This window comes from Galleria mellonella, unplaced genomic scaffold (assembly GCF_026898425.1).
Source record: "Galleria mellonella isolate WM207_F2 unplaced genomic scaffold, CSIRO_AGI_GalMel_v1 utg182, whole genome shotgun sequence".
Lineage (NCBI taxonomy): Eukaryota > Metazoa > Arthropoda > Insecta > Lepidoptera > Pyralidae > Galleria > Galleria mellonella.
The window spans coordinates 158,659-186,549 of NW_026442023.1; the positions used below are offsets into that span (position 1 = coordinate 158,659).

The 27,891-nt window shown below is 34.0% G+C and overlaps 1 protein-coding gene across 1 annotated transcript; it reads right to left on the reverse strand.

Annotated features, from left to right (window-relative positions):
* Nucleotides 1-811: 811 nt before the first annotated feature.
* LOC113510928 (uncharacterized) lies at nt 812-24,936 on the reverse strand. The gene is made up of 10 exons (XM_052893622.1): nt 24,879-24,936; nt 24,662-24,755; nt 15,139-15,355; nt 14,142-14,352; nt 11,174-11,536; nt 8,278-8,463; nt 4,855-4,976; nt 4,047-4,208; nt 3,358-3,528; nt 812-2,242 (listed from the first exon to the last, which is right to left on the reverse strand). The coding sequence occupies exons 3-10, from the start codon at nt 15,346-15,348 to the stop codon at nt 1,952-1,954; spliced, it is 1,716 nt and encodes a 571-aa protein (XP_052749582.1). The 5' UTR covers nt 15,349-15,355; nt 24,662-24,755; nt 24,879-24,936; the 3' UTR covers nt 812-1,951.
* Nucleotides 24,937-27,891: the final 2,955 nt, after the last annotated feature.

Sequence of the window (27,891 nt, forward strand, 5' to 3'; positions counted from 1 at the left end):
ACATTCTCTCCCAGTCAACCATAGGGAAGTGTCAGAATACTCGAATGCGGTACTACTAATTATTGATATATATACATACTAAAATTACATATATAAACGAATAAATATATATGAATAACAAATATACTTACACATATATGATATATACTATATTATACACGAATTTGGGAATAATATAAAGCACTTACTGCTCGGATAAAGATAAAAAGTGAGCGTGAACGCTTTTTTTGAAAGACGGTTTAGTCGGTAGTCTCTTGCTCTTTTGAGGGTCAAGCAATAAACTGAGTTGTGACCATTTTGTATTACTGTAGCACACTTACGAAATGAAAAATTATGTTATTATGGACCACACAGTCAGTTTTAATTAATAAACGTTTAATCAGCTAATCTCATATAGATACGACTAATCTGTAATGTGTGTAACATGTGTGTACTGTTAGCAATATATAACAGGTCCACCTCCACGTGGTTCCCCCTGGAAAACATCGTGGGGGGGGATAACGCGGGTGGGGTTACCATTCCATTATCACCCATTAAAAAAAACATACAAGTTGGGGGGCGGGGGAAGGGATTGTTAGTAATAAAATCTAAAAGCCTTACTATTAACAATATACCCTAATAGGTCGACCTCCGCGCGGTTCCCCCTGGAAACCATTGTGATTAAATCTTGTTGAATTCACCACAATAGACCAACTGGCCTGCTTTCATTCTCACCCCCCACTGATGCCTCGCCAGCGTATACCGATAGCGCAGGCGGGGTTACCATCCCACTATCATCCATTAAAAAAAGGTACACAATAAATACAAGACATTGGAATACAAATTATTTTATTTATATAAAAATATAATAGAATATTCCAAATCAGTATTAAAATAACAAACATGGTCAAATAACTCTGCGTACAACATAATTTTATATTCACAACTAAACTAAACCTACGAAAAGTTTATCCAGACCACATATGAACTTACTTTACCTTACCAGAGGGAGACTTTGTACAAAAGTCGATTGCTTGATCACCTCTGTCCCATTCGTGTTTCAACCGTGAAGCAGTTGTTTTTTTTTTATTGTGGTTCCCCCTTAGGAGGACGCTTTTTCCCGGATATTAAGTTCCAGGTTATGCATCTATTACTTTTAATTATTTAGCTAGTTTCCTTAGTTTTCTTCCTTTCCATCCATTCTTTCATTCCGTTTATACTTCCATTTCCTGTCAGTTTTATTTATTTCTTAGTGGAGTTCCTAATTCCTTTGTTCATAGGTTTTCCGGTAGTCATTGGACCACAAAAATGTTGGAAAGTGGTAACCGTCGCCTATAAACATGAGCAGTACCATGGACATAAAAGAGTATACTATTTTGCTCATGATACCCTCCCATGCAATGCCATTCCTGAGGACTCAGGTGTTATTCCTCTGTACCATGTAAATTCACTGCCATATCCCACCATTCAAACCGAAATACAGAATATAAAAACTGCTTTATATAAACACGAAAGGGACATAATCCAATACAAAATTATTAAAATCTGTTAATTATATAAAAATTATATAAACTCTACTTAATAATACAATACAAAATTATTAAAATTAATTATTATATCGTATTGCTATATCTTATAATAAAAAAAATAATATTTTGGTCCCTGACAATTTCAGTCACAGAATAAGTATAGAATGTCTACCTTAACATGGCATGCCTCTCCAACTCTTTACCTCAATGTATGTACAGACGTGATCTATTTATGTTTGTTAGGAAACATCTTCAGAGAGGAATAAAATAGAATAGTATTTTATTGAGGAGTATTATATATATATATATTCCTTGGTCGAAATCTTGTAATTTTTTTCTAATTCTTTGAATTTAAGAAGAACGTGCCATGTTATGGTAGACAGTCTATACTTGTCCAACGGAGTATTTATACAGTATATAACAATAACAATGAATAATAAAACTCAACAATATTTAGCCTTCAAGTCTTTCCTCAAAATCTTTCCTGACAAACTCTTCGGTATGCTGTCCAGGAAGACAATATCGTTGAGCCTCTTGTATGAGGCCACTCTCTCGTTGACAAAGTTGCATATGTCTTTTGTGTCCGCATTTTGCCCATTTTTGAGTACGACAAACGCTTTGGGCGCTTCGCCGTTGGTCGGATGTGGTACACCAATGACAGCCACGTCGAGTACGGATGGATGGTCACGTAACACGCCTTCCAGCTCCGCCGGTGGAACTTGGAAGCCTTTGACCTGTAAATAGTCATTCCAAGATCATGAAAAAAAAAATATAAAAACTCTCTGTATACAACTATGGCAGACATTGGGCATTTATTTGTTTCTTTTATACATTTAACAATATGATATCATCGTCATCATTTCAGCCATTACCCGTCCACTGCTGAATATAGGCCTCCCCCATAGACAGCCATAAGGAACAGTCCTGAGCCATCTACATCCACTGACTCTCTGCAATGCATTTGAGGTCGTTACTCCATCTAGTGGCAGCAGTAATCGTTCCACACTACGTTTGCCCATACGGGATCGCCACTCAAGAAGCTTTATTTTCCATCAGTTGTCGGTTTTCAGTAAACAGTAGATCTTGGGTCTGGTCGAGTCGGTTGGTATAGAGTGATTAGAATAATTATAATAGAATATATATATATATATATATATATATATATATATATATATATATATATATATATATCTATATATATATATATATATATATATATATATATATATATATATATATATATATATAGATATATATATATATATATATATATATATATATATATATATATATATATATATATATATATATATATATATATATATATATATATATATATATATATATATATATATATATATATAATTATGCCACATATTTTTCACCACATCTGCCCTAATAATAAATAAATAAAATACAAATATTACAGAATCTCTAATCTAGTTGTAAATAAATAAATATATAAATAATAATTAAATATATAAATAATAATTATATATATAAAAGAAAAGTACGTTTGATTGGTTAAGAGTTTTGACTGCAACATATGCATTATTTATATTGTATAGGTATACATTTTTAGCTGTCCCTGTAATGAAGTACCGCGTTCGTGATTCATCTCAAAGGTTGACTGGTAAAAAATGCTACTAGCATTAAGTCGGCCTTTTGTACCATATTTTCTTTTAACCAATAAAGTCATTTAAATAAATAAATACAATAAAGTATATAATATTTATTATTCTATATATGCTATATAATGCTATATTTATAGCATTATAGAAGCTAGCTGATCAATAAGGCATAAACTGCGTACTCTAAACTGTAAAGCAGCAAAAAGTATATAACTAACCTTTATCAATTCCTTAATTCTATCAGCAATCGTGATGTCTCCGTTATCATCGACCACAGCCATGTCCCCGGTCCTGAACCAGCCGTCCTCGGTGAAGGTCTCTCTATTGGCTTCTGGGTTGTTCTTGTAACCACGCATTACTTGAGGGCCTCGTACTAGGAGCTCTCCTGTCTGAAATATCAATAGGAATTTGGATTTATTATCCAAAGATTTTTTTGTCATTTTTATTGAATGGCATAAAAAATAGGGTATATATATATATATATATATATATATATATATATATATATATATATATATATATATATATATATATTCTTCTAAATTGTCGGTTGGTCCAAGCATAGAAACACCACACGCCACCCTTTTCTTTCCCATAGGACATCTAAGAGAGAAAAGAGAGTAGTAAGAAGCGACTAGGAGAACTTAACGTTCGAGGGGTCTACAACAGCGTCCCTCTTAAAACATACAAGCATACGGCCCCCCTGATAAGCGGTTACCATAACCTTTCATAGGAAACCCCTTTACTCCTTTCTTGAAGAACCCCATGCTAGTATCTTGGAAAAATCTCGACAGGGAGCTCATTCTATGACCTGACCGTTCGTTCATTCCATGTACATTTTAAAATAAAAAAATAAAAGTTTTTTTTTTTAAGACTTTTGTATTTTATGCACAAGAATAATACATACCTCGTTAGGGCCCAAATTTTTCAAATTACTATCAACAATCCTGACTTCGGTACTGGGCATTGGATTACCGACGGACGAGTAATGCTCCGATCCTATGATTGGTAAAGAGACCACTGGCGACGTCTCAGTCAGGCCGTACCCTTGTCGAAAGTCTATTTTACGCTGAAAAATTAATATTACTTATTATAAATGAAAATAAATAGACACTTATTTGATGTTCCATTAAGAACAGAGTTAGCCAAGCAAGCTCCATTTTTCTCTTGCGTAATTACTCAATGGTGTTTTGAGCCAGTATCCACAATTAGACGTATTTGCCTCCAACTTGCTAAAGTTTCATTTATTTATTTATTCATTAGTACAAATATGTGTACATGGCGGACTTGAAAAATTCTCTCCCAGTCAACCATAGGGAATGTCAGAATACTCGAATGGATTACCGATTTCATCCGATGGCCGTTCAGTGTTTATATATTTAAAATAAATGAGTATTAAACTGAACTAACTCTCTGTCCTCTGTCCCATTCGTGTTTCTACCGTGAAGCAGTTGTGTTTGCATGGCTGTGTTTCGGTTTGAAGAGTGGGATATGGCAGTGAATTTACAGGGTACAGGCATATCTCACCCTTCAAACTGAAACACTGCTATGCAAACACAACTGCATCACGGTAGAAACACTAATAGGACAGAGGTGGCCAAGCAAACGACTTTTGTACAAAGTCTCTCTCTGGTAAGATGATACAAGGTTTGACCTAAACAAACAAACTAACATGCATAGCAAATAAAATTAAAACTTACAAAAAATTATAATACCTGAATTTTACTCAGTAATCTATTGGCATCTGAGCCAGCAAATGGCGCCGCTCCGTTTAGTATCACCTCTAAGTATTGGTAAATCTTCGGTGAAGCAGCGGGGTGGGACGTCATTAACAATCCTGTAACAGAAAATTACAAAATCTACAATAAATATGACTGAATTATGTAAATTCTTATGATGGATGTTGTAACCAAAAACAGAGCATACTGTCACGCCCATGGCTGTACACGACTATGGTCTATGTCTCTATTATATATATTGTATTAAAAAGTGTATTTTTTTTTCTCTCTCTCTGTCTCTATTCGCTCAAAATATTCCTACTTCAGTGCAGGTTCTTCTAAAACATACCATTTTGTATCAAATTTTTAATTATATTACTTCAACAATCGGTGAAATTTAAATATGTAATTGTAACTTATACCTTTCTACTAAACTTCCTTTTTTAGTATATTATAATTAATTTATAATCATTGTAATTTTTGTAATTTGTCTTTTAATTTTATGTTCTGTTACCTTGTAATTGTTACTTTTTGGCTGATGGTTTTTGCCAAAGTCGCAAATAAAAAAAAATCGCTCTGTTCGCTCCGCATTGTTGAACGTTCCATATGTTCTCTATTAAAATATTTGTCAAAAATGAAAAAGTCATTTGCTGAAAGCCTTCCTGTATTGTAATATTACATCAGTGGAGGGACGGGCAGCAGCGTCCCTCTTAGAACATTACCAAAAGTCAAAATGCAATTGCCAACCTGCCTGCCAGGGGGGAAAGGGATTGTCAGCAATGGAGTTCGACATTGCTAGCAATATGCCCTATCAGGTCGACCTCCACGTGGTTCCCCCTGTAAACCATCGTGAACAATTCTTGTTAAATTCGTCACGATGGGCTAACTGACCTGCTTCATCCTCACCTATCATCCCTCACTGGTGCCCCGCCGGTGTATACCAATAGCGCAGGTGGGGTTACCATTCCATTATCGCCCATTAAAAAAAAAATCCCCTTATAGGGGAGGTTACGTTCAACAGCGGACTATTAACGTATGGTACAACATGGAAATGACAAGTTGAAAGTAACTTGTTTGCATGGCAAATAAAATATTTGAATCTAAATCTATACCTACATCTTCCAAAAAAAAATTGCACAATTTATCCCATTTATATACAACTTAGAATGGCAAACAAGCTGACGGCCCACCTGATGGAAAGTGGTAGCCGTCGCCTATAGACATGAGCAGTACCATAAACATAACAGAGTACACTGTTTCGCCCATGATACCCCCCATGCGTTGTCATTCCTGAGGACTCAGGTGTTATTCCTCTGTACCCTGTAAATTCACGCCATATCCCACCCTTCAAACCGAAACAGCAATGCAAACACAACTGCTTCACGGTAGAAACACGAATAGGACAGAGGTGCCCAAGCAAACGACTTTTGTACAGTCTCCATCTGGTCTCCCTTCAACAAAAACAAAAAACAAAATCTATGTATATTCAGACACACAATTCCGCGTTCAAATTCAAATATATAAAAACTAATGTGTCTACAAATTATACTCGTCATACTCGTCGGTGCGTTTTTTTTTATCTATGTACTTTTATAGTAGGTAATATTATTAAGAGAATTACGTTCTGACGGTCGGTGATAGGTTTTTTAAAAAACGAATACTATTCAAGTTCACAATGTCGTTTAATATAATTTAATACAAAGTCTTTATTTAAAATTAGTAATTATATAATAGTAATTATATCTATGAATCGTGATTGATACCTAAAATATACACCGTACGTTCGCGACTTAAAACACACTGGCTTCTCACTGTCCTGTGGTGTTCCCTTTTATCAATTTCCTTTGTAAAGTGTGTCTTCATTCTTTCTGGGAATTTCTGGGAACAGCTATTGTGCAATATGTATTGGTATGTTGTAGTATGGTTTGGAAGGGGTTTGCACCCGTAAAAAGAGGAAATTTGATTGTTTATTTGTTTGTTTGTAATAATAAATAACAATACAACTTTGTGATGAGATAAAAATCATATTAATTTGGCGCAAAAAATAATTCGCATCTGGCAATCCTGGCTCACACAATTAGTTCAGTTCGAGTCTAGCGTTCTTCGAGAAAGCTCTATTCGACTCTTAATATATTTTTAATAAACGAATATATCATAAAATAAAATCGTTTTTAAAAATACATTATCTTTTGACCCCTTAAAAGTATCTTGTAGGTATAAAGTAAAGTAAATTAAAGTAAATACATATCGCGGTGGTAAACAACATGATCAAAGACAATTATGTTATTTTTTTTGTACGTAAAGATACAGCGACTGCGCACGTCACATTCATGTTATTAGTCGATATCTTTAACTACCTACTAATTAATATAAATTTCATGAAAACATTATTTTGTTTACAACACTGATTCGTTTTAAAAAGAGAACCTTGAAAAAGAAATCGGACCACTACAAGTAAATATTTTTTTTTATTATCATTGTTTACTTTTCTGTATTAGGTATAATAAAATGTTAAATAAATAATAATAAATAACTATAAAAAAATTTGCAGTAATAAATATTTGGTGTTATTTATTTCTTCATCACGTTGTTTGTCAACGGATTTGAACGAAATTTGATACACATATGTGTGTGCCAGATCCTAGATTAAATATTAGGCAAATTCACAGATTACAGAAATATCTAGTGAGTAAATACCAGAGAGAGACTTTGCAAAAAAAAAAATCGAAAAAATGTATATGTATATATACCTATATAGACGGTTGGCAACCACAGTTAAGCTTTTAGAGATGTTTTAAAAGGAACGCTGCAACCCATTCCTCGACCATTAAGCTACCTTAGTCGCCTCTTACGGCACCCACAGGAAAAGGAGAGGTCGCTTATTTTATGCTGGGACCACACGGCCTATTTATACGGTCTTACATTTTTTTATGAATGATAATGAAATGGTAACCCCGCCTGCGCTAACGGTATATAGCGGGGCACCAGTGCGGGATGATAGGTGAGAATGAAAAGACAGGCCCGTTAGCCCATCGTGATAAATACACTTAGAATTCAGCACGATGGTTTCCAGGAGGGACCACGGGGAGGTCGACCTGTAACGGTATATTGTTAGCAATGGTACTGATAATCCGCATTACTAACAATCCCTTTCCCCCATTATACGGCCTTACTGTCATCCTTCACTGGTGCTCCGCCAGCGTATACCGTTAGCGCAGTCGGGGTTATCATTCCATTATCATCCATTAAAAAAATCATAGTTTTTAGAAAGTCCAACGTATGAGGTATTCTGTGGGCATCACAGTGTATACTGTGACATTATATCCATAGTACTGTTCATGTCTATAAGCGACAGTTGCTGTTTTCCATCAGGTGCGCCGTCAGCTTGTTTCCTATTCTTGATATCTTTAAAAAACTTACCTAAAGGTGGCGCAATGTGCAAAATATTCGCCTTGTATTTCTCGAGGCTCTGTAAGAACTGCTCTGGTTGCAACTTTGCTAATGTCACAATCTTGCCACCGACCACCATCCTGTGGAACATCGTCACCGTCGCCCCGTAACTGTGGAAAAATGGGAGCACCGCCATAACCACGTCTTGGTGTGTTTCTGAAAATTAATTGGATTTTTTTGTAAAAAATTTGGTAAGTACATATTATGTTTGACCTATAAGACATACACATAACCCAATACAATTTTAATTGCATTACAAATTAAATATACTGTTTAGATTTTTTTTTTAAATAATTCCAACTGGCTTCAATGTTGGAGGGAAAGGGAAAGGGATTGTTAGTTTTTTTTATTTTTTATTTTTTTTTTTATTTTTATGCTACTTAGAATGGCAAACAAGCTGACGGTCCACCTGGTGGAAAGTGGTAACCGTCGCCTATAGACATGAGCAGTACCATGGACATAACAGAGTATACTGTTTCGCCCGTGATACACCCCATGCGTTGCCATTCCTGAGGACTCAGGTGTTATTCCGCCGTACCCAGTAAATTTACGCCATATCCCACCCTTCAAACCGAAACACAGCCATGCAAACATAGCTAGCTAGTGCTAGCAATATACCCAACCAGGTCGACCTCCTCGCGGTTCTCTCTTGAAACTGTCATGGTTAATTCCTGATGAATTCATCATGATGGGCTAACTGGCCTGTTTTCATTCTCATCTATCACCCTTCACTGGTGCTCCGCCAGCGTATATCGTTAGCGCAGGCGGGGTTACCATACCATTTTCACCCAACAAAAAAAAACTGACTTCAAAAGGAAGGAGATTTTCAACACAGTTGTTTTTTTTAAGTTTGTTACCTTATATATATATATATATATATATATATATATATATATATATATATATATATATATATATATATATATATATATATATATTATATATATATATATATATATATATATATATATATATATATATATATATATATATTATATAAATAAATTTTATATGTTAATAGTCGTGTTTATGAATACTTAATGGAACTTTGTATACATAATAATACACATTAGAAAACACTGGCATTCTTCCACAAAAAAAAAGGTTTTACGAGGTCTGTCCGGAAAGTTCGTATAAAAGTGTTCTGGAATGCGAGAAAGAGGGTGGGAGGCCAGGTAAGCGCAGGACCCCTTCCTTATGTCCCTAACAATGCTTCAGTTCTGGTCTAAATATAACTGGCTTGTCACGCCATCTTATATAACCCCGTCGGCATGGAGCCCGCTTCCGTTGAAGAGCAGCGCGTCGTAATCAAGTTTCTCTCGAAACTCGGCAAGAATGGCCGTGAAAGCAAAGAGTGGATAGACATCCGGGGAACCACGAACAAAAAAATCAAGAAAATCCCGCTCAAATGTCAAGACAATGTTGATTGTTTTTTTCGATGTTCTATAGGGGGATTGTCCATAAATTCGTCCCTCCAGGCCAGACAGTTGATGGAAAATTCTACGTCGATGCTCAGCCTCAAAGCTCGTGTGGCACGAGTTCGTCCAGAATTGGCGCGAGAGGGGCGTTGGATTCTTCACCACGACAATGCCCCTGCCCACACCTCTCTTGTTGTCCGTGAGTTTTTGAGTAAAAATTCCATTACGGTGACCGAACACCCCCTATTCGCCGGATTTGGCCCCGTGTGACTTCTTCTTGTTCCCAAAAACCAAATTGGTACTTCGGGGCGGCATTTGGGGGACATAAATGAGATACCTAAAAAAAAGCTACGACGGGGCAGCTGAGAAACCTACAACCAGAGGACTTTCAAGGAGCCTTCTCACAGTGGAAACGGCGTTGGCACAAGTGCATTATGTCACAGGGGGAGTACTTTGAAGGGGATAAAATTGATTTACCTGAATAATTGTAAAATAAAATTTTTAAAAAACTTTTATACGTACTTTCCGGACAAACCTCGTATAATAAATACTTGACTATTTATTATAAAACCTTATTTATTTATTTATTCTTTATTGTACACAAAAAACCTTTTTTGTTATTATATATTAAATATTTTCAAATTTTAACTTTTACATTGTTTTTTTTTTTGTGTTTATTGTTGTTTATGCGCTAAACAACGTAATCTTACAAACTAAACTAACAAAACTTAAACTCATGCCTGACTCATCTTTTGACATCAGATGACGCTCTCACATGATAAGTCTGTTAAATATGTTTGGAACTTAATAAACAATAGATCAATTTGCATTACAACTGTCCTAGATATTTTATAATTATAATCTGATTTGGTAGAATTTTCCCAAAGAGGGTTGACGTCAGGCAGGCGGCCGGTCGTAAAACTATAAGCTAAATCCTTTTGTAATATGGATAAAAAAAAAACATATTATGCCGACCCCATATAATAATTGGGATAAGGGTAGGAAGGTGACGATGCGCTAAACAACGTAATCAATCGGATATTTATTATAAAACCTTCTTGTGTAAGAGTACATGCATATTTTCTAATAATATCAATAAAATACCAGAGGGAGACTTTGTACAAAAGTCGATTGCTTGGGTACCTCTGTCCCATTCGTGTTTCTGCCGTGAAGCAGTTGTGTTTGCATGGCTGTGTTTCGGTTTGAAGAATGGGATATGGCGTGAATTTACTGGGTACAGAGGAATAACACCTGAGTCCTCAGGAATGGCAACGCATGGGGGGTATCATGGGCGAAACAATATACCCTATTATGTCTATGGTACTGCTCATGTTTATAGGCGACGGTTACCACTTTTCATCAGATGGACTGTCAGCTTGTTTGCCACTCTAAGTTGTATAAAAAAAAAACTACATATTTAATAGTATAAATACACAAATAGTACTCACTGGTCGTCTCGTTGTGTTGTTTTATCGCTGGTTCACTGATTTGAATGCAGTTCGCAACTATATTTCTATGCGACAGCTCCACTCCCTTCGGCAAGCCCGTAGTGCCACTCGAATACGGTAAGAAGCACACGTCATTGTTACTTCTCCTCACTTTCTTCAAACAAGACGTGTCCACGTGGACATCTTCAGATAATTCATTGAACAGTACTGTCCCTTCAGGTGCTGGATCTCCATTCGTTTTTATTACTATTATTGGTATATCTATTTTAGCCAGTTTAAAAGCTTCCTTAACAATATTCGATATTTCAGGCAATGTGACTACAACTTTAGCATTCGATACTAACAGCTGGCGATGAACTTCATCTAAAATAAAGTAGATTTTAAGTTAATTAAATATATATATATATATATATATATATATATATATATATATATATATATATATATATATATATATATATATATATATATATATATATATATATATATATATATATATATATATATATATATATATATATATATATATATATATATATATATATATATATATATATATATATACATATATATAAGGTAAAGTCATTGTCGTTTATTATATATAGAACTAAGAATCTATCCATGTTATAGAATTTACGACAGAAATGTCGTGTATCAAAAATTCAAAAAAGTCAAAAAATTTTGAGTCTCCCATACTAACTCGCCATATCGCCATATCACTTCATTTCGTAAGAGGCGAATAAATGCTCGTGAGATGGCTCGTGAGACAGCGTGCCTCTTAAAACATCATAAAAGCCTAACTGCAGTTGCCAATTCGCCTGCCAAGCGTGGCAATTACTGGCGACCGCCAAGGATTACCCTATGATCAACAGTAGTCAATTAATAACTGATATGATGATGATGAGATTAGAAGAACAGAGAAAGACCTAAAAAGACATGGATGGATTGTGTGAGGGACGATATGGCCAGAATGGGAGTGAATGCGGAAATGACTGGGAATAGAGAAGAATGGAAGAGGAAAACATATTACGTCGACCCCGAATAATAATTGGAATAAGGGTGGGCAGATGATGATGATGATGATGATGATGATGATGATGATGATGATGATGGGATTAAGGCACAATTAGACTTTTACTAATTAGACTATTTGCTTTTGCAATAGCATATGCTGGTGGTCACTCTATTCTCCCAAATTTGAACTTAAAAATGAATCTGTATTATTATAAACATGTATAAAATTTATTTGAAAAGAATACGAGCCGAGTTCCTTGTCAGTTCTTCTCATCTCGAGATCATTCCGAACTGACGGTAGATTTGACATATCATAAAAGTCTGTAATAGACCTGCATGAATAAAGATATTTTGAATTTTGATGATGATGATAGTAACTTAACATCTGGAGGGGGGAAAGGGATTGTTAGTAATGGAAACTGAGAATCCCATTGCTAGCAATATACCCAACCAGGTCGACATCCTCGCGGTTCCCCCTGGAAACTATCATGGTTAATTCCTGATGAATTCATCATGATGGGCTAACTGGCCTGTTTTCATTCTCGTCTATCACCCTTCACTGGTGCTCCGCCAGCGTATCCCATTAGCGCAGGCGGGGTTACCATACCATTTTCACCCGTCAAAAAGAAAATATAAACTAGTATATTCATTGATGTTATTCTTAATTGCTCTTATCTCTTCAAATACTTCCTACATTTGTTGAGATAAAACTAGCAATATTTTTGAACTTGTTTAATTCAATACAATGGCAACATTATTCACATAATCGTAAACACAACACACGCACATACATGAATGACTGTTGCGCTATCTAGTGATAATGAAGTACGCAGAAATAATTTTAGGTATTTGTGAGAGTCGATGCTATCCAATTCAAAGGCCCTTAAAATATAGCCACAAAGAATAGTGTTCAAACATCCTTAATTCGCGTGGAGGTCGATCTGATATGGTATATTGTTAGCAATTGGGCTTTCAGATCCCATTACTAACAACCTCTTTACCCCCCCCCACTTATGACCACTTATGACTTAAGGAGACCAAAGCAGTCATGACTATATGACTATGACTGCTTTGGTCTCCTTTGTTCGCCATATATATATATGTATATATATTTTTTTTGGTGAACTTTTTCAGATCTATATCTATACTTATAATAAATCTATAGAGAGGTCAATTCTGTACATGAAATATATTTTCAAAATAACTATCAGCGGGTGATTAGTGATCCATACTGATGCCAAAACTGCAATCAGTAAATTTTTTGTCTGTCTGTATGTTCGTTATAACATAAAAACTACTCGACGGATTTTAACGAAACTTGGTACAATTATTCTTCATACTCCTGGGTAGGTTATAGTATACTTTTCATCACGCTACGATCAATAGTAACAGAGCAGTGAAGGGAATTGTTGGGAAAACGGGAGAGGTTACTCCATTTTTAAGCTTCCGTCGCGTGTGCAACCTTAATGGCCATTTTTTTAAATGTAAAAATGTCCACCCGTGCGACGCCGGGACGGGCCACTAGTTGTAAATAACACTCACACATTGTCTATTGTTCCATACAATTGCATTGAGAATTTTCAAACAACTCTACACATAAAATACATAACAAAATTAGGCGAAAATATTCAATATTATAATAATATTATTATAATTTTATACAACTAACCCATTTATTTTACAACATATCTAGTTAAAAACGTTTATGTTTATTTAACAATTTTATTTATTTAATCAAGCCTTACTTAAACTTCATTTTTTTCCACACTATGTTATGTTTTTGTTTTCGTACTCATAAATTGAAGTTTAAATAAAATTTAATATGTCAAGTACATAAGTACTTGTTTACACCAAGTCACTATGCAAAGTTCGGATAATAAATTTACATATATAATGTCACTGTGACATAATAATATGTTTACATACAATGGAAAAAAAGCGAAAATAGACTTACGAGCAGTGTAAATAGGGTTTATAGACGAAATCACGGCTCCGGCTTCTAAAATGCCCATGGCTACCAGCGGATAGTCGGGGATATTGGGCAACATGACCGAAACAACGTCTCCATCGACGATCTTGAACTTAGTCCGAAGGTTGGCGGCGAACGCATTGGATAAGTAAAAAGCTTGCTCGTATGTGTAGCCTCTGCCTGTTATTGCACACACCTACAATTGTACAAGTTTATTTATCCATAAACCCGCCAACCCGCTTGCCAAGCATGACAACTACTAGCAAAACTCCCCTTATGGGGAAGGCTTATGTCCAGTAGTGGATAGTTAACGGCTGAAATAGGGGGGAAAGGGATTGTTAGCAATGGAGTTTGACAGCCCCATTGCTAGCAATATGCCCTATTAGGTCGACCTCCACATGTTCCCCCTGGAAACTATCGTGAACAATTCTTGTTGAATTCGTCACGATGGGCTAACTGACCTGCTTCATCCTTACCTATCATCCTTCACTGGTACCCCGCCGGTGTATACCGATAGCGCAGGTGGGGTTACCATTCCATTATCATCCCTTAAAAAATAAGTCCCCAAGATATAGGTCTGATTTAGTTTAAGGACTTGTGGTAATGTAGACTTTTCATAATGTAACTTGATATAAAATGAAATGTGATTTATTCGTATAAACATAACTGTAGTTTGTTTATTATTATGTTTTTATTATTAATATTATTAATATCTTGGGGACTAAAAGCGCGGTACTTATTGTTTAGTATGTATACGTTCAAGAAATAGCAACAAAAAACAGCAGGGTAATTGGAAAATTAGAGTTACGTATTTAGGGCTTACTGAAAATCAGTGTCGTAGCTTCAGATTTGAAACTGCGACATATACTGAGTTAGGTCCTTTGCACAGACACTGCTACATTCATTTTGTTTTTTATATGTTTTTCTTTTATTCAAAATTAAAAGAATAAAAGAAAATCTATAATAAAAAAAATATACTCACAGCAACAGTCCTCTCCGGCCATTTGTCCAGATTCTCCCACACGAACTCGTTCAGGGTACAATTTGGAATATTTATATTTTTGTGGGGCGACGTGAGCACCCGGTCCTGTGTCCACAGACTTTTTCTTCTCACGGAGCTGTTAGTGTATTTTGTACTCTGACATAACGTCCTAAAGACCACATTCAAAGACACCACACATCTCGACGTCATCCTCGATCTGCAGTTGGTAATAGAATAGGTTATTTTCACATTATTTATCTTTAATTGCGATAAGTAATTTAATTATGCAGTATCGGCCATATCTCACTCCTGTTATCTAGTACAATTGTGAACACGCCAAGATCGTCTGATACTGTGACACCTACACAGTGACACACCTTGATACCTATGATAACCCACATGCATTGCTATTCCTGAGGTTTAAGATTTTTTTATTACATGCTAATAGTAGCCGCCTGTGCTAATAGTATACACTGGCGGGGCACCAATGAGGGTTGATAGAAGAAAAAAATGGCAGATTAGCCCATCGGAGTTAATACATCTGAAATTCAGCATAATGATTTCCAGGACAGACCACGTGGAGTTCGACCTGACAGAGTATGTTGCTAGCAGTGAAACTAGTAGTCCGCATTACTAACAATCCCCCTCCCCCGAATTAAGGGTTTACCCCTCCGCGCAATATACTTGTCCTTCCATATTTCACTCTTCGAATTGAAAAATAATATGCAAACATAGTTGCCTGGCAGGAGAAACACGAGTGTGAGAGATGTGTAGTTGACATTTATATAAACTTAAAAAGAAAAACTTCTTAAAAATAAACTTTCCCTTAAACTCCTTCCTTATTTAAATATTTAAAAAATTAAAAAAAAAATAGTACCATTTTTCTTTTTTTATAAAACAGACATTAATGAAACTACATTATTCGATTGGATGTTATTATAATATGAAATTACAAGAGCAATATTACATATATTGCTATTAGGTATATGGCTTTGTTTTTTTTTTTTACACAACTTAGAATGGCAAACAAGCTGACGGCCCACCTGATGGAAAGTGGTAACCGTCGCCTATAGACATGAGCAGTACCATGGACATAACAGAGTTACCACTTTCCATCAAATGGGCCGTCAGCTTATTTGCCATTCTGAATTGCATAATTATTGCCCGCTGGTAATTAATGCTCCTTTGCACTCAGGGTTTGCTGGAAGAGAAGTCTTACAGAGTTGAGCTCGCCTGTTGTATATCTTAATTTAATATCAAATATAACAATGTAATTTTTGTTGGGGGCAAAGGATTGTTAGTGATGGAGATTGAGAATCCCATTGCTAGCAATATACCCAACCAGGTCGACCTCCTCGCGGTTCCCCCTGGAAACTATCATGGTTAATTCCTTATGAATTCATCATGATGGGCTGACTGGCCTGTTTTCATTCTCATCTATCACCCTTCACTGGTGCTCCGCCAACGTATCCCGTTAGCACAGGCGGGGCTACCATACCATTTTTACCCATAAAAAGAAATGTAACTTTTGTGCACAATAAAATATAAATATATAAGTTATTTTTATGGAATACTCTAGTCGGATCACGTACGCCTAGTCTGACGATTTTATTTATGACAATTACAGGTCATAAAATCTCATTATTGTCATTAATAAACATGACTGTTATCTTATTGATTTCTATATTTATTTTAACAATACCTATCCATATTGATAATCAGCACATACACAGACAAAATGTTGTTTTCCATTATAATTCTACTATTCTAAATAATAATAATGTTTTTTTTTTTTTTTTGTAAACCGATTGTTATAGAAAAGGATTAATTTTATTTTTATATAGTAATAAAATTGATAAGTCCTCAAATTGATATCTTCAACTCACGTCTAAACACCTTCAAAAGCATTGTACAATCAGCCATCAAGTCTCTTTGACATGTCCATATCTTTATGTATTTTTATTATTTGCATGTACTTCACTGTTATTTACCAAATTCATATGCTTTCTTTATATAACTTTATAATTTAACATTGTTTGCCGACTGCTTTAACCATGCTGTGTGTACACCTGTCTGGGTCTCAAACTAGTTCATACTATTATCTTTATATAAATGTTTATAATGTTATTGATTGTAACCTGTTGTATGTACCTTTAATAAATAAAAAAAAAAATAATAATTTTACCAGAGGGTGACTTTGTACAAAAGTCGATTGCTTGGGTACCTCTGTCCTATTCGTGTTGCAACCGTAAAGCAGTTGTGTTTGCATGGCTGTGTTTCGGTTTGAAGGGTGGGATATTATTGGCGTGAATTTACTGGGTACAGAAGAATAACACCCGAGTCCTCAGGAATAGCAACGCATGGGGGGCATCATGGGCGAAACAGTATACTCTGTTATGTCCATGGTACTGCTCATGTCTATAGGCGACGGTTACCACTTTCCATCAGGTGGGCCGTCAGCTTGTTTGCCATTCTAAGTTGTATAAAAAAAAATATTGAACCAACAATTACAGGACACGACATTTCTGTGTGTAGACATGTTAATAGACAAAAAATGCAGTAATTGCTACTTACAAAAATATTTTGATAAAAAAAGAAAAATCAACATTGCCAGAACAAAAAATATAAACAATTCATTTTAATATTAAATTTTTATGTTCTGTATTGAACACCGATCTGAAAAATCTTTTTTTTTTTTTATCTGAAAGGATTTTACTTACAGTTTCGTTTTATAGAAATTTTAGTGAAATCGTTTAAGTAGTTTAGTTTTTAAATTAAAATAATTGGTCTTGCCACAATTGAAGGCGGTTTTACCGTAAAAATCGGTAAACCCCGCCTGCGCTAACGGTATACACCGACAAGGCATCAGTGAGGGATGATAGATAAGAATGAAAAGGCAGGTCAGTTAGCCTATCGCGATGAATACACCTGGAATTCAGCACAATAATTTCCAGGGGGGACCACGTGGAGATCGATCTGACAGGGTATATTGCTAGCAATAGGACTGGTAGTCCGCATTACTTAGAATGCCTTCCCCCTCGTAATATTAATGTTTAGAACGTTTAAAATTAAAGTTGACTTGAAGTTTAAGACTGGGATTCGATCTTGGGATCCAAAACCAAAGGGAAACATCGTTAAACACACTATTATGGAAGTACGAGTAGACGAAGTGGCTACATACGTGACAAATTTTACTAAAATTTCCACGACACGGATTGTCACAAATGAACTTTGGTATGCGTCTTATCTTTACAATTTGATTTGTTAGAGAACAGAAAAAGATAGGTATCTAATAAAAAAAAAACCGAGATAAACTATCATTCACGCAACTCTGCCTAATCATCATCCACATGATCAGCAATTGTGGCAACTAGCTAAACATTTAAACGTACTGTTACATCCCTAAAATGTAACCAAAAATGCTGAGCGCTGCAATACTTAGTTGCAGTTGGGTGACTCGGTTGGAGCGCAAAGGCAGTTCGGGTTCAGACTCCATCTTGGATGGTCGCTTCAAATAATCTTTTATATTATTTCTGTGGGCGATATTATGGACTGTATATTGATGTTTATGATGTAATCAAACAATGGGTTTAAAAGGAAAATAACTATAATAAAGAAAATACGAAAGATAGACTACGACAGCAAAGAGCAAAAGTGACAATTGTAAAAACAAAAATGTAAAAATACAATAAAAATATAAACCTTAAAAAATAAGTAAGGAGTTCGCAACAATTTCATTATTAAATACTTTCTACTACAAATTACTTTTTTTTTAAGCAGTCCTAATAACTGTATAACAGTACGATCCTACATTTCTATTCGTTATTGTAATAAATATCATCATGATCTTCATATCTGCTATTGACTGTCCACTGCCGGATATAATCCTTTCCCATAATAGAAGTTTTGCCAGTAGTTTATTAAATTTTGTCACGTATGTAGCCACTATGTTGTCTTGTACTTTCATAGCAGTGTCTTATACGATGCTTCACTGCGGTCCGGGGTCCCAAGATCGATTCCCAGTCTCAAATACCAAGTTAACCATAGTTTTAAATGTTCCAAACATGAATATTACGCCTATCAGGCGAGTTGGCAATCGCAATTCGGATTTGGTGATGATTTAAGAAGGACGCTGCTGCCCATCCCTCGCCCTTGGAAACAAGTCGTGCTGACTATGGTATCCACACTGGTGATGGCGTGGTGGGCTGGATCTTTAGGTTCCGTATAATATGATTTAATACATCGCCCCCTCATACACGAGAATAGGTGTTGTTAAAGGCTGATAGAATAATAAATCTGACTTCAGACACTTCTGAGCCACTTTTTGATATCAACTGTACATACATACATATCTGTCACGCCTGTCTCCCATTAGGGTAGGCAGAAACAATGGAACGCCAAATGCTTCGATTCAAACAAACCTCTTTCGCTTCTTTCAAATTCATCAATCTTTTCATACACGCAATAAATCAATAATAATATCAATAATAATGATATCAATTGTATTTTTATTAATTTTACTGATAAAAAAAATGGCCGTGTAATCAGCGATGTCGAGCGCAAAATCTGATAATCAAGACTAACTGTCACTGAACTTATGATAAAGAAATATAAAATAATAAAAACATTTTCGCATTATAATAAATGTAAATAGTGGTAAATGTAAGATCCGGTTCTAAATATATATATATATATATATATATATATATATATATATATATATATATATATATATATATATATATATATATATATATATATATATATATATATATATATATATATATATATATATATATATATATATATATATATATATATATATATATATATATATAATACTTATTTGTCTTTATAACAATTCTCTTGCATGTTTACATTGAAAACCGAGCACAAAAAGCCTCTATTTACACATTCATCTCTCACTTTATATACTTTAAAAAATAAATCATAATATTTGTAATTTTAACACCTAAACCAAATAGCAACTCACAGACAACAACTATGTAGATTAAAAGTCTCAAACTTTATACGAAAATTAATGATAAGGAGCTATATTTATATAATATTTGATACTGGTAACAAAAATAGTTGACTAGAAACTACGATAATATAAATAATGTTATCTCTTGCAAAACTAATAGAATATTATATAAGCACAGAATCTAAAGATATTATATAAGAAAGAAGTCAGAAGAAGGGGACCGCGTGCAGGTCATCCTGATAGGGTATATTGCTAGCAATGGGACTAGTAATCCGTATTACTAACAATCCCCCTCCCCCGGATTAAGGGTTTATGATTCCGCGCAATGTACTTTTCCTGTCAAATCCCACTTTTCAAACTGAAAATTATAAAAGTATGCAAGCATGGTTGCCTGACAGCAAAAACACGAATAAAGCGTGCGTAATTGACATTTATATAACGTTTGACTACCAGTCACATTGCTAGCAATATACACTGCAATGGGACTTGTTGTCCGGATTACTAACAATCCCCTCCCCCTCATTGGGAGACTGTAAAGCTCACACAGTTAATCAAATAAATAAATATTTGTTTTTTCAATAAATTTCCAAACGGGATAACCCACTGTTTTCCTGCCTGAGGAGAAAGGGATTGTTAGCAATGGAGATTGACAGCCCCATTGCTACCAATATGCCCTATTAGGTTGACCTCCACGTGGTTCCCCCTGGAAACCATCGTGAACAATTCTTGTTGAATTCGTCACGATGGGCTAACTAATCTGCTTCATCCTCACCTATCATCCTTCACTGGTGCCCCGCCGGTGTATACCGATAGCGCGGGTGGGGTTACCATTCCATTATCACCGATTAAAAAAAAACCCACTGTTTTCCAGAATGAGTGTTATGCTACGATTGAATCACGTTGTGATGTGTGAGTGTGTGTAAAAATACGATGTGTCATCACACGTCTTCATTCCCAGGATGTCGTAAGAGGTGACTAAGGTAACAAAGCAGTACACACCCCTACGAGAGACGGAAAATCTTACGGATGTAATGCAATGACTACATAAATCATCGTCATCGTCATATCAACTTTTACCTGTCCACCGTTAAACATAAGGCTCTCCCTAGGTGGGTTTGCCAGTAGTTGCCACGCTTGGCAGGCGGATTGGCAACCGCAAGCTTTAGAGATGTTTTATGAGGGGCGCTGCTGCCCATCGCTTGACAACTAAATTTCCTTAGCCGCCTGTTACGACACCCATAGGAAAGAAAGGAATAGCCTTTTCTATGGTGAAACCATATAGCAAATTTTCATTATGGATTATATTAATTGTTTTTTTTTTTTTATTATTCATAATAGGGTCGATTCTAGTTAACCATTTTCTAAACTTATCTATATAATTATAATTTAAATTTGAGTTTATCAAATCATGGTACAGACTATGAGAATCATGTGTATAGTTTATAATATATTGGTAATGCGTACTAATCTCATTGCTAGCAATATACCCTGGCAGGTCGACCTCCCCGTGGTCCCCCTGGAAACCATCGTGCTAAATTCCAGGTGTGTTCATCATGATGAGCTAGCTGACCTGCCTTTTCATCCTCACCTATCATCCTTCACTGGTGCCCCGCCAGCGTATACCAATAGCGCAGGCGGGGTTACCATTCAATAATCACTCATTAAAACAAAATTGGTTCTTAGAATAATAATTTCACTGTGATATTAAATTATTTTAATTTTAGAGATAGATAACAGTGCTCAAGAATAAACTCCGGTATTTTGTTAAATAATTCCGCGGATAGCTCTATAGGTACCGTCTAGACATAATGTAAACCATATATAATACAATATGATATAATAGATAAGTTAATTACTTGCCATAATAATAAAACTAGAAATATCTACAATAAAACTGATAATCTTTATATATACTATGGTATATACTATACTATATTTATATATACTTTATATATATATATATATATAGTACCTATATAATTATGATCAACAAGTTAATTTCATTTAAAAACAACTAAATACGTTACTGATTTTGATAAACTTTCTATAGGATCAAACTGTATGTATACTTTTTGAAGTCAATTGAAAGTAAATATCAACTTCACACTAAGAAAGTTTTTCATTCATATTATAATTACCATAATTTATAAATAAATATAATATTATGTGTGGTCCTGGCATAGAAAAGGCCACCACTACCTATCCCGTGGGTGTCGTAAGACGCGACTAAAGGAGGGCGAGGGATGGGCAACAACGTCCCGCTTAAAACATCTCTAAAACCTGACTGCAGTTGCCAACCCGCCTGCCAGGCGTGGCAATTACTGGCAAAACCCCCAAGGAGGCTTATATTCACCAATGGACAGTAAAAAGCTGATATGTTGATAATGCATAAATCGTCTGCATGAATTGAAATGCGCAATAAATTAAATATTAACCTATTAATTATTTCCCGCCAAATGTTGTTTGCACGGTTAATAGATTCAGTTTAAAAATGGAACATATATCTAGTATTTTTTTTTTATTTGCGCTAAATAGACATTTAAAGCAATGAAGGTGCTGAGAGTTTTAGTTGGTACAAGTGAAAGATGATACCGAGTGATTAATTTTGTAATATAAGAAACTTTACAGACATGAGTGTACGTATAGATTGAATACAAAAGTGGCTACTAATTATTCGACTGAGCAAATCACTCGGATTATTCTATTATAATTATTTTTTTTTGTCACAAGTTTTAACGACATAGTCATAGTAGTAGTGGAGGGACTTGGTAGTAGCAGAACAAGGAAAGTACTTTATTTTAATTAGTTACTAATTAGTAAAATCATTCGAATATAGAAATTAGTTTTTTTAGTTAGTTAGTTGTAAAAAATATACAATCAAATACGATTAACATTTTTGATTAATTTTATTAAGATTAATTATTGTAAGTCATGGCAATAACAAATTACAAATCCATATCAAATTCAAGATGTTACAGATTATTTATATTTTACACTATACAAAAGATACTCGTATTTAATACACAATATTGTAAACACAGCTGATTAATTATGTTATTAACATAACTATGACAATGAATATTATAAAATGTACAATTAATAATTATGTCAATTAATTTTAAGACATAAAGGCATAATATTCACCGATACTCTAGAAGAACCTATCTAGAAGTCATAGATGTAGCCGTATTTTAAATATTTTTAATGGCAGCTCTAAAAGATCCGAGGGAAGTTTATTATATATTTTTTCGGCTGTAAATAAAGCATTATTTTTTTTAAATTGTTTTTGGTATCAAATGGTAATCAAAATAAAATTTTTTGGTATTAAATATTTTTGGGTATTGCTTTACAGAGGTATAGATAGCAAATATATACATACATAGCAGGAGAAGGATACCTATTTTTTTTAAATAATGGCCTACAAGATTCCCGACACCGCACATTGCTAATAGCTCTTTATATATATATATATATATATATATATATATATATATATATATATATATATATATATATATATATATATATATATATATATATATATATATATATATTGTGTTTTGAGAACTGTTATGTCAGACGAACTCCCACCAATAATCAAACAAAAACGAAGTGTCGATGAAACAAATCCCTGATATACACTAAGAGAAGTTTGTAAAGTTGCTATCTGGTGCAATTTATAAAGTGCAAATACAAACTTATTTATTTAATTTACAATCTTTTTTTTTTATGCAACTTAAAATGGAAAACAAACTGACGGCCCACCTGACGAAAAGTGGCAACACAACAAAGTGCTCCTTTTTTTAAAATTTTCTTATCTAATGTGATGTCTAATAAAAATAGTAGAATCTACTTCTACGTTATTATTCTCGTATGTTATATTAAGGTCAAGGACGGGACTCAAACAAGTCTTAAAATAAATGTTTTTGTTTTGAGTAAATTAATTTTTAAATTATTTTTTGGCAACCATATTTTTACTTGATTTAATGTATCCTTAATGTTATTTTCAAAAGTGTCTAAATCATTTGCATAGTAATGTAATAAAGTCATATAATAACTGACTACCTTAGTCTTCAAAAATGGCAACTCATGTGGGGTGCTATCGGCGTTGCAGTAAATTCTGTCTATAACACTGATCGTGTTTACGCGACGCTATCTTCCATCTTAGTTTTAAACTTTTTACAATTAAAAAAATATATATATTTGCGACCGAATGGACTTTGTTTTTATAGAAGAATACTTAATAAGTGCCAAAGTTATTTATAGTTGTTGACAATAATAGAACCTACTAAATTATAATATTTTTTATAAATATTTAATAACATTAAAATAAAACCGAGTACAAACAATTAATTAAAAGAATATAATATAATTAGTAGATTCGTAAACACAAAATAATCACGTTCCTTATGCAATATCCTCGAAAGTATACCTTAGTCATGACACTACAACAAAAAGTTACAAAGTATTTTACAATAACAAACTTGTTACAACAGAAATTTAACAAACAAATTGGATTTAAACACTGAGAATACTTACAGATATCTTAATTGCAGTCAGCACTTTGTTAACTGTGATGTAAAATATCAAAATTGAATAAAAAAAAACTGTTAAAAATAATAAAAACAAAAGTTTGCATTAATTACTCATTTTTGTAATTTCTTTTGTGGTTATTTATCGGTTTTAACTCTTCTGGTAATGCATAACATTTTCCTTCCTCTTAGTTATAGAGGTTTGGCTAATACATTATTTGCCATTAATTATTATTGCAGTTTCGCGATATACTGTACACACGTTATACGCCGCCGGAGACCGGCGACCGACTAAAATTGCTTCCATTGGAAGTTAAAAATAAACAAATTGCTATTGCATACTGCACGATCATTCATGGTCAAACACATTGTTGTTTATGTTCATTTATTAACCCACTTCCAGTACGTTTTGTGTATACCAATATATAGATAAATATCGTTTGAGGTCTAAATTCAATTAACCAACGCCCAATAACTTTAAAGAAATCGTTATTTTATATAATATAAAAAAATTGTAACTAAACAATGTCTGTATATGGGAGATACTTAGTACAATAAATAATATATATATATATATAAGAGATGAGTAATATCCGATATCTATATATTGGGTTCTTCTGAACATTGATAAATATATATATATATATATATATATATATATATATATATATATATATATATATATATATATATATATATATATATATATATATATATATATATATATATATATATCGTCATAGTCGTAGAATGCTAACGGCATATTAATACAAATAATTCTGACATATATATACATATAGATATAGATACATAAGAAAAATCTATATTTTTAGAAATATTAATCTATTATATACATTAACTTTACTCAAAACACATTCTATTATACTTATGCTGTATTAAGGTGACCAACTATACTCATTTACTGAGTTTTGTACTCTTTTTTCGCAAACCGTACTCTTTTCAAATCCTGTACTCTGAAGTACTCATTTGTATAATTTTATACTCATTTGTATTTCTAAAACCTTTTTTTATATTATTAATTTAATTCAATTTTATTAATTAAATATTTAAAATTATTTTGACACTGATTTGGATTTCATGAGAATTTCAGTAGAATATATCCCACATGAAAAATTAAAAAATTTAATAGAAACTTTCTTATTTTGTTCAGGCACTAATGCTGCTGTTGAAAGGGTATTTTCACTAGGGAATGATTACTGGAGCAGTGAGAAGTCGCAACTTTTTGTAAAAACATTATCTGCCGTCTTGACAGTCAAATTTAATATGCAAAATGAATGTTGTTCGGATGTGGCTACATTATTAGACGAACATCATCATTTAGCAAAAAATCCACTGCGAAGAAAAATAAAGTTTTAATAGTTTTTTTTTTCTCCTTTTTTTTCACCTATAAAATACTTGCAAAGTGTACTCTTTATTTATTATTACAGCAAATAAATACAAGTGTGCGTCAATACAAAAAAACTACTAGCATGGACACATCAAATATAGTAATTTCGAGTTTTTTTTTAATGGGTGATAATGGAATGGTAACCCCACTTGCGCTATCGGTATACACTGGCGGGGCACCAGTGAAGAATGACAGGTGAGGATGAAGCAGGTCAGTTAGCCCATCGGTGACAAATTTAACAAAAAATGTTGGAATTCAACACGATGGTTTTCAAAGGGTACCACGTGGAGATCGACCTGACAGAGTATGTTGCTAGTAACGACACAGGTAGTCCGCATTACTAACAGCTAGAGTGAGATATGATTAGGTGAGAACTAGTCACGTACGTTGGTCGTATCTTCATAAAACGGATATAAAGAAAAGAAAAACTCGAAACAAAGCCTTATGCCAAGAAGTCTAGCCAACATAGTAATATAACGCAATAACCTCCTTTTATAAGCTAACTATTGAGCGTGCCAGCAGTTTATATTATTAATAGCCCATCTAAAAAGCTGGAAGAAATAAAATTGAACAACTACTCTGTATATAGTCTCTGAGAATGTTAGTTACTCTTTCACGCAAAAACAACTGAAGGCTTTTGAATGTAACTCCGTAAGATGGAACCTAGTAAAGTCAGGTAAAAAGGAATTATTAGCAATGGAGTCTAATCTACCCTGTCAGGTTAACCTCCACGCGGTCCCCCCTGGAAACTATCGTAGATAATTATTGTGGAATTCGTCTCGATGAACCCCTTCCATCCTAACGTATCTATCATCTCAATGGTATCTTACCAGCTTATACCCTTAACGCGGGTGGAGTTACCATTCCATTATGATCCATTAAAAAAGTCAACGTGTATATCTTGCTTTATGGTGAAAATGAAATGGTAACCCTGCCTGCGCTAGCGGAATACAGGTTTGGGTATATAAATAAATATATTTTGTATTTGGTCCCAACCCCACCTGCGTAAACAGTACATATTGTCGGGGCACCAGTGAGTGATAACAAGTGAAGATTTTTTTTTATACAACTTAGAATGGCAAACAAGCTTACGGCCCACCTGATGGAAAGTGGTAACCATCGCCTATAGACATGAGCAGTACCATGGACATAACAGAGTATACTGTTTCGTCCATGATACCCCCCATGCGTTGCCATTCCTGAGGAATCAGGTGTTATTCCTCTGTACCCAGTAAATTCACGCCATATCCCACCCTTCAAACCGAAACACAGCTATGCAAACACAACTGCTTCACGTATGAAACACGAAGGGACAGAGGTACCCAAGCAATCGACTTTTGTACAAAGTCTCCCTCTGGTACTCCAGATATATCTTGATCCAGATAGGTCTTGATAAGCTGCTTTCTAATATCTTTTGTTTTATTAGCCTGTAAAGGGCGTTTTTGTTATTGAAGACTTGTTTAGCCATAGCTATTCTCGCGACTACATCCGGAGTACATCTGGAATCACTTGTGATTAAACTGCCCAAATATTTAAATGTATTTGCCTGTTCTAATTGAGTATTGTTAATTTTTATAGGATTGTTTTGTTGAGGTTTAGCTTTAGCTGTTGTCATTATTTTAGTTTTCTTGCTATTAATTTTAAGTCTATATTTATTCTTGAACTACATGATGATATTTGATAATATACAAACAAAAACACATATTTTTCTTGTCATATTTATTCCAATTATATAAAAAAAAAACACATAATTACATAAAATAACCCTTTACAAATATTCTAAATTTATTAAACCATTTACTTTAGTGAACACTTGCCGATTTTTATTA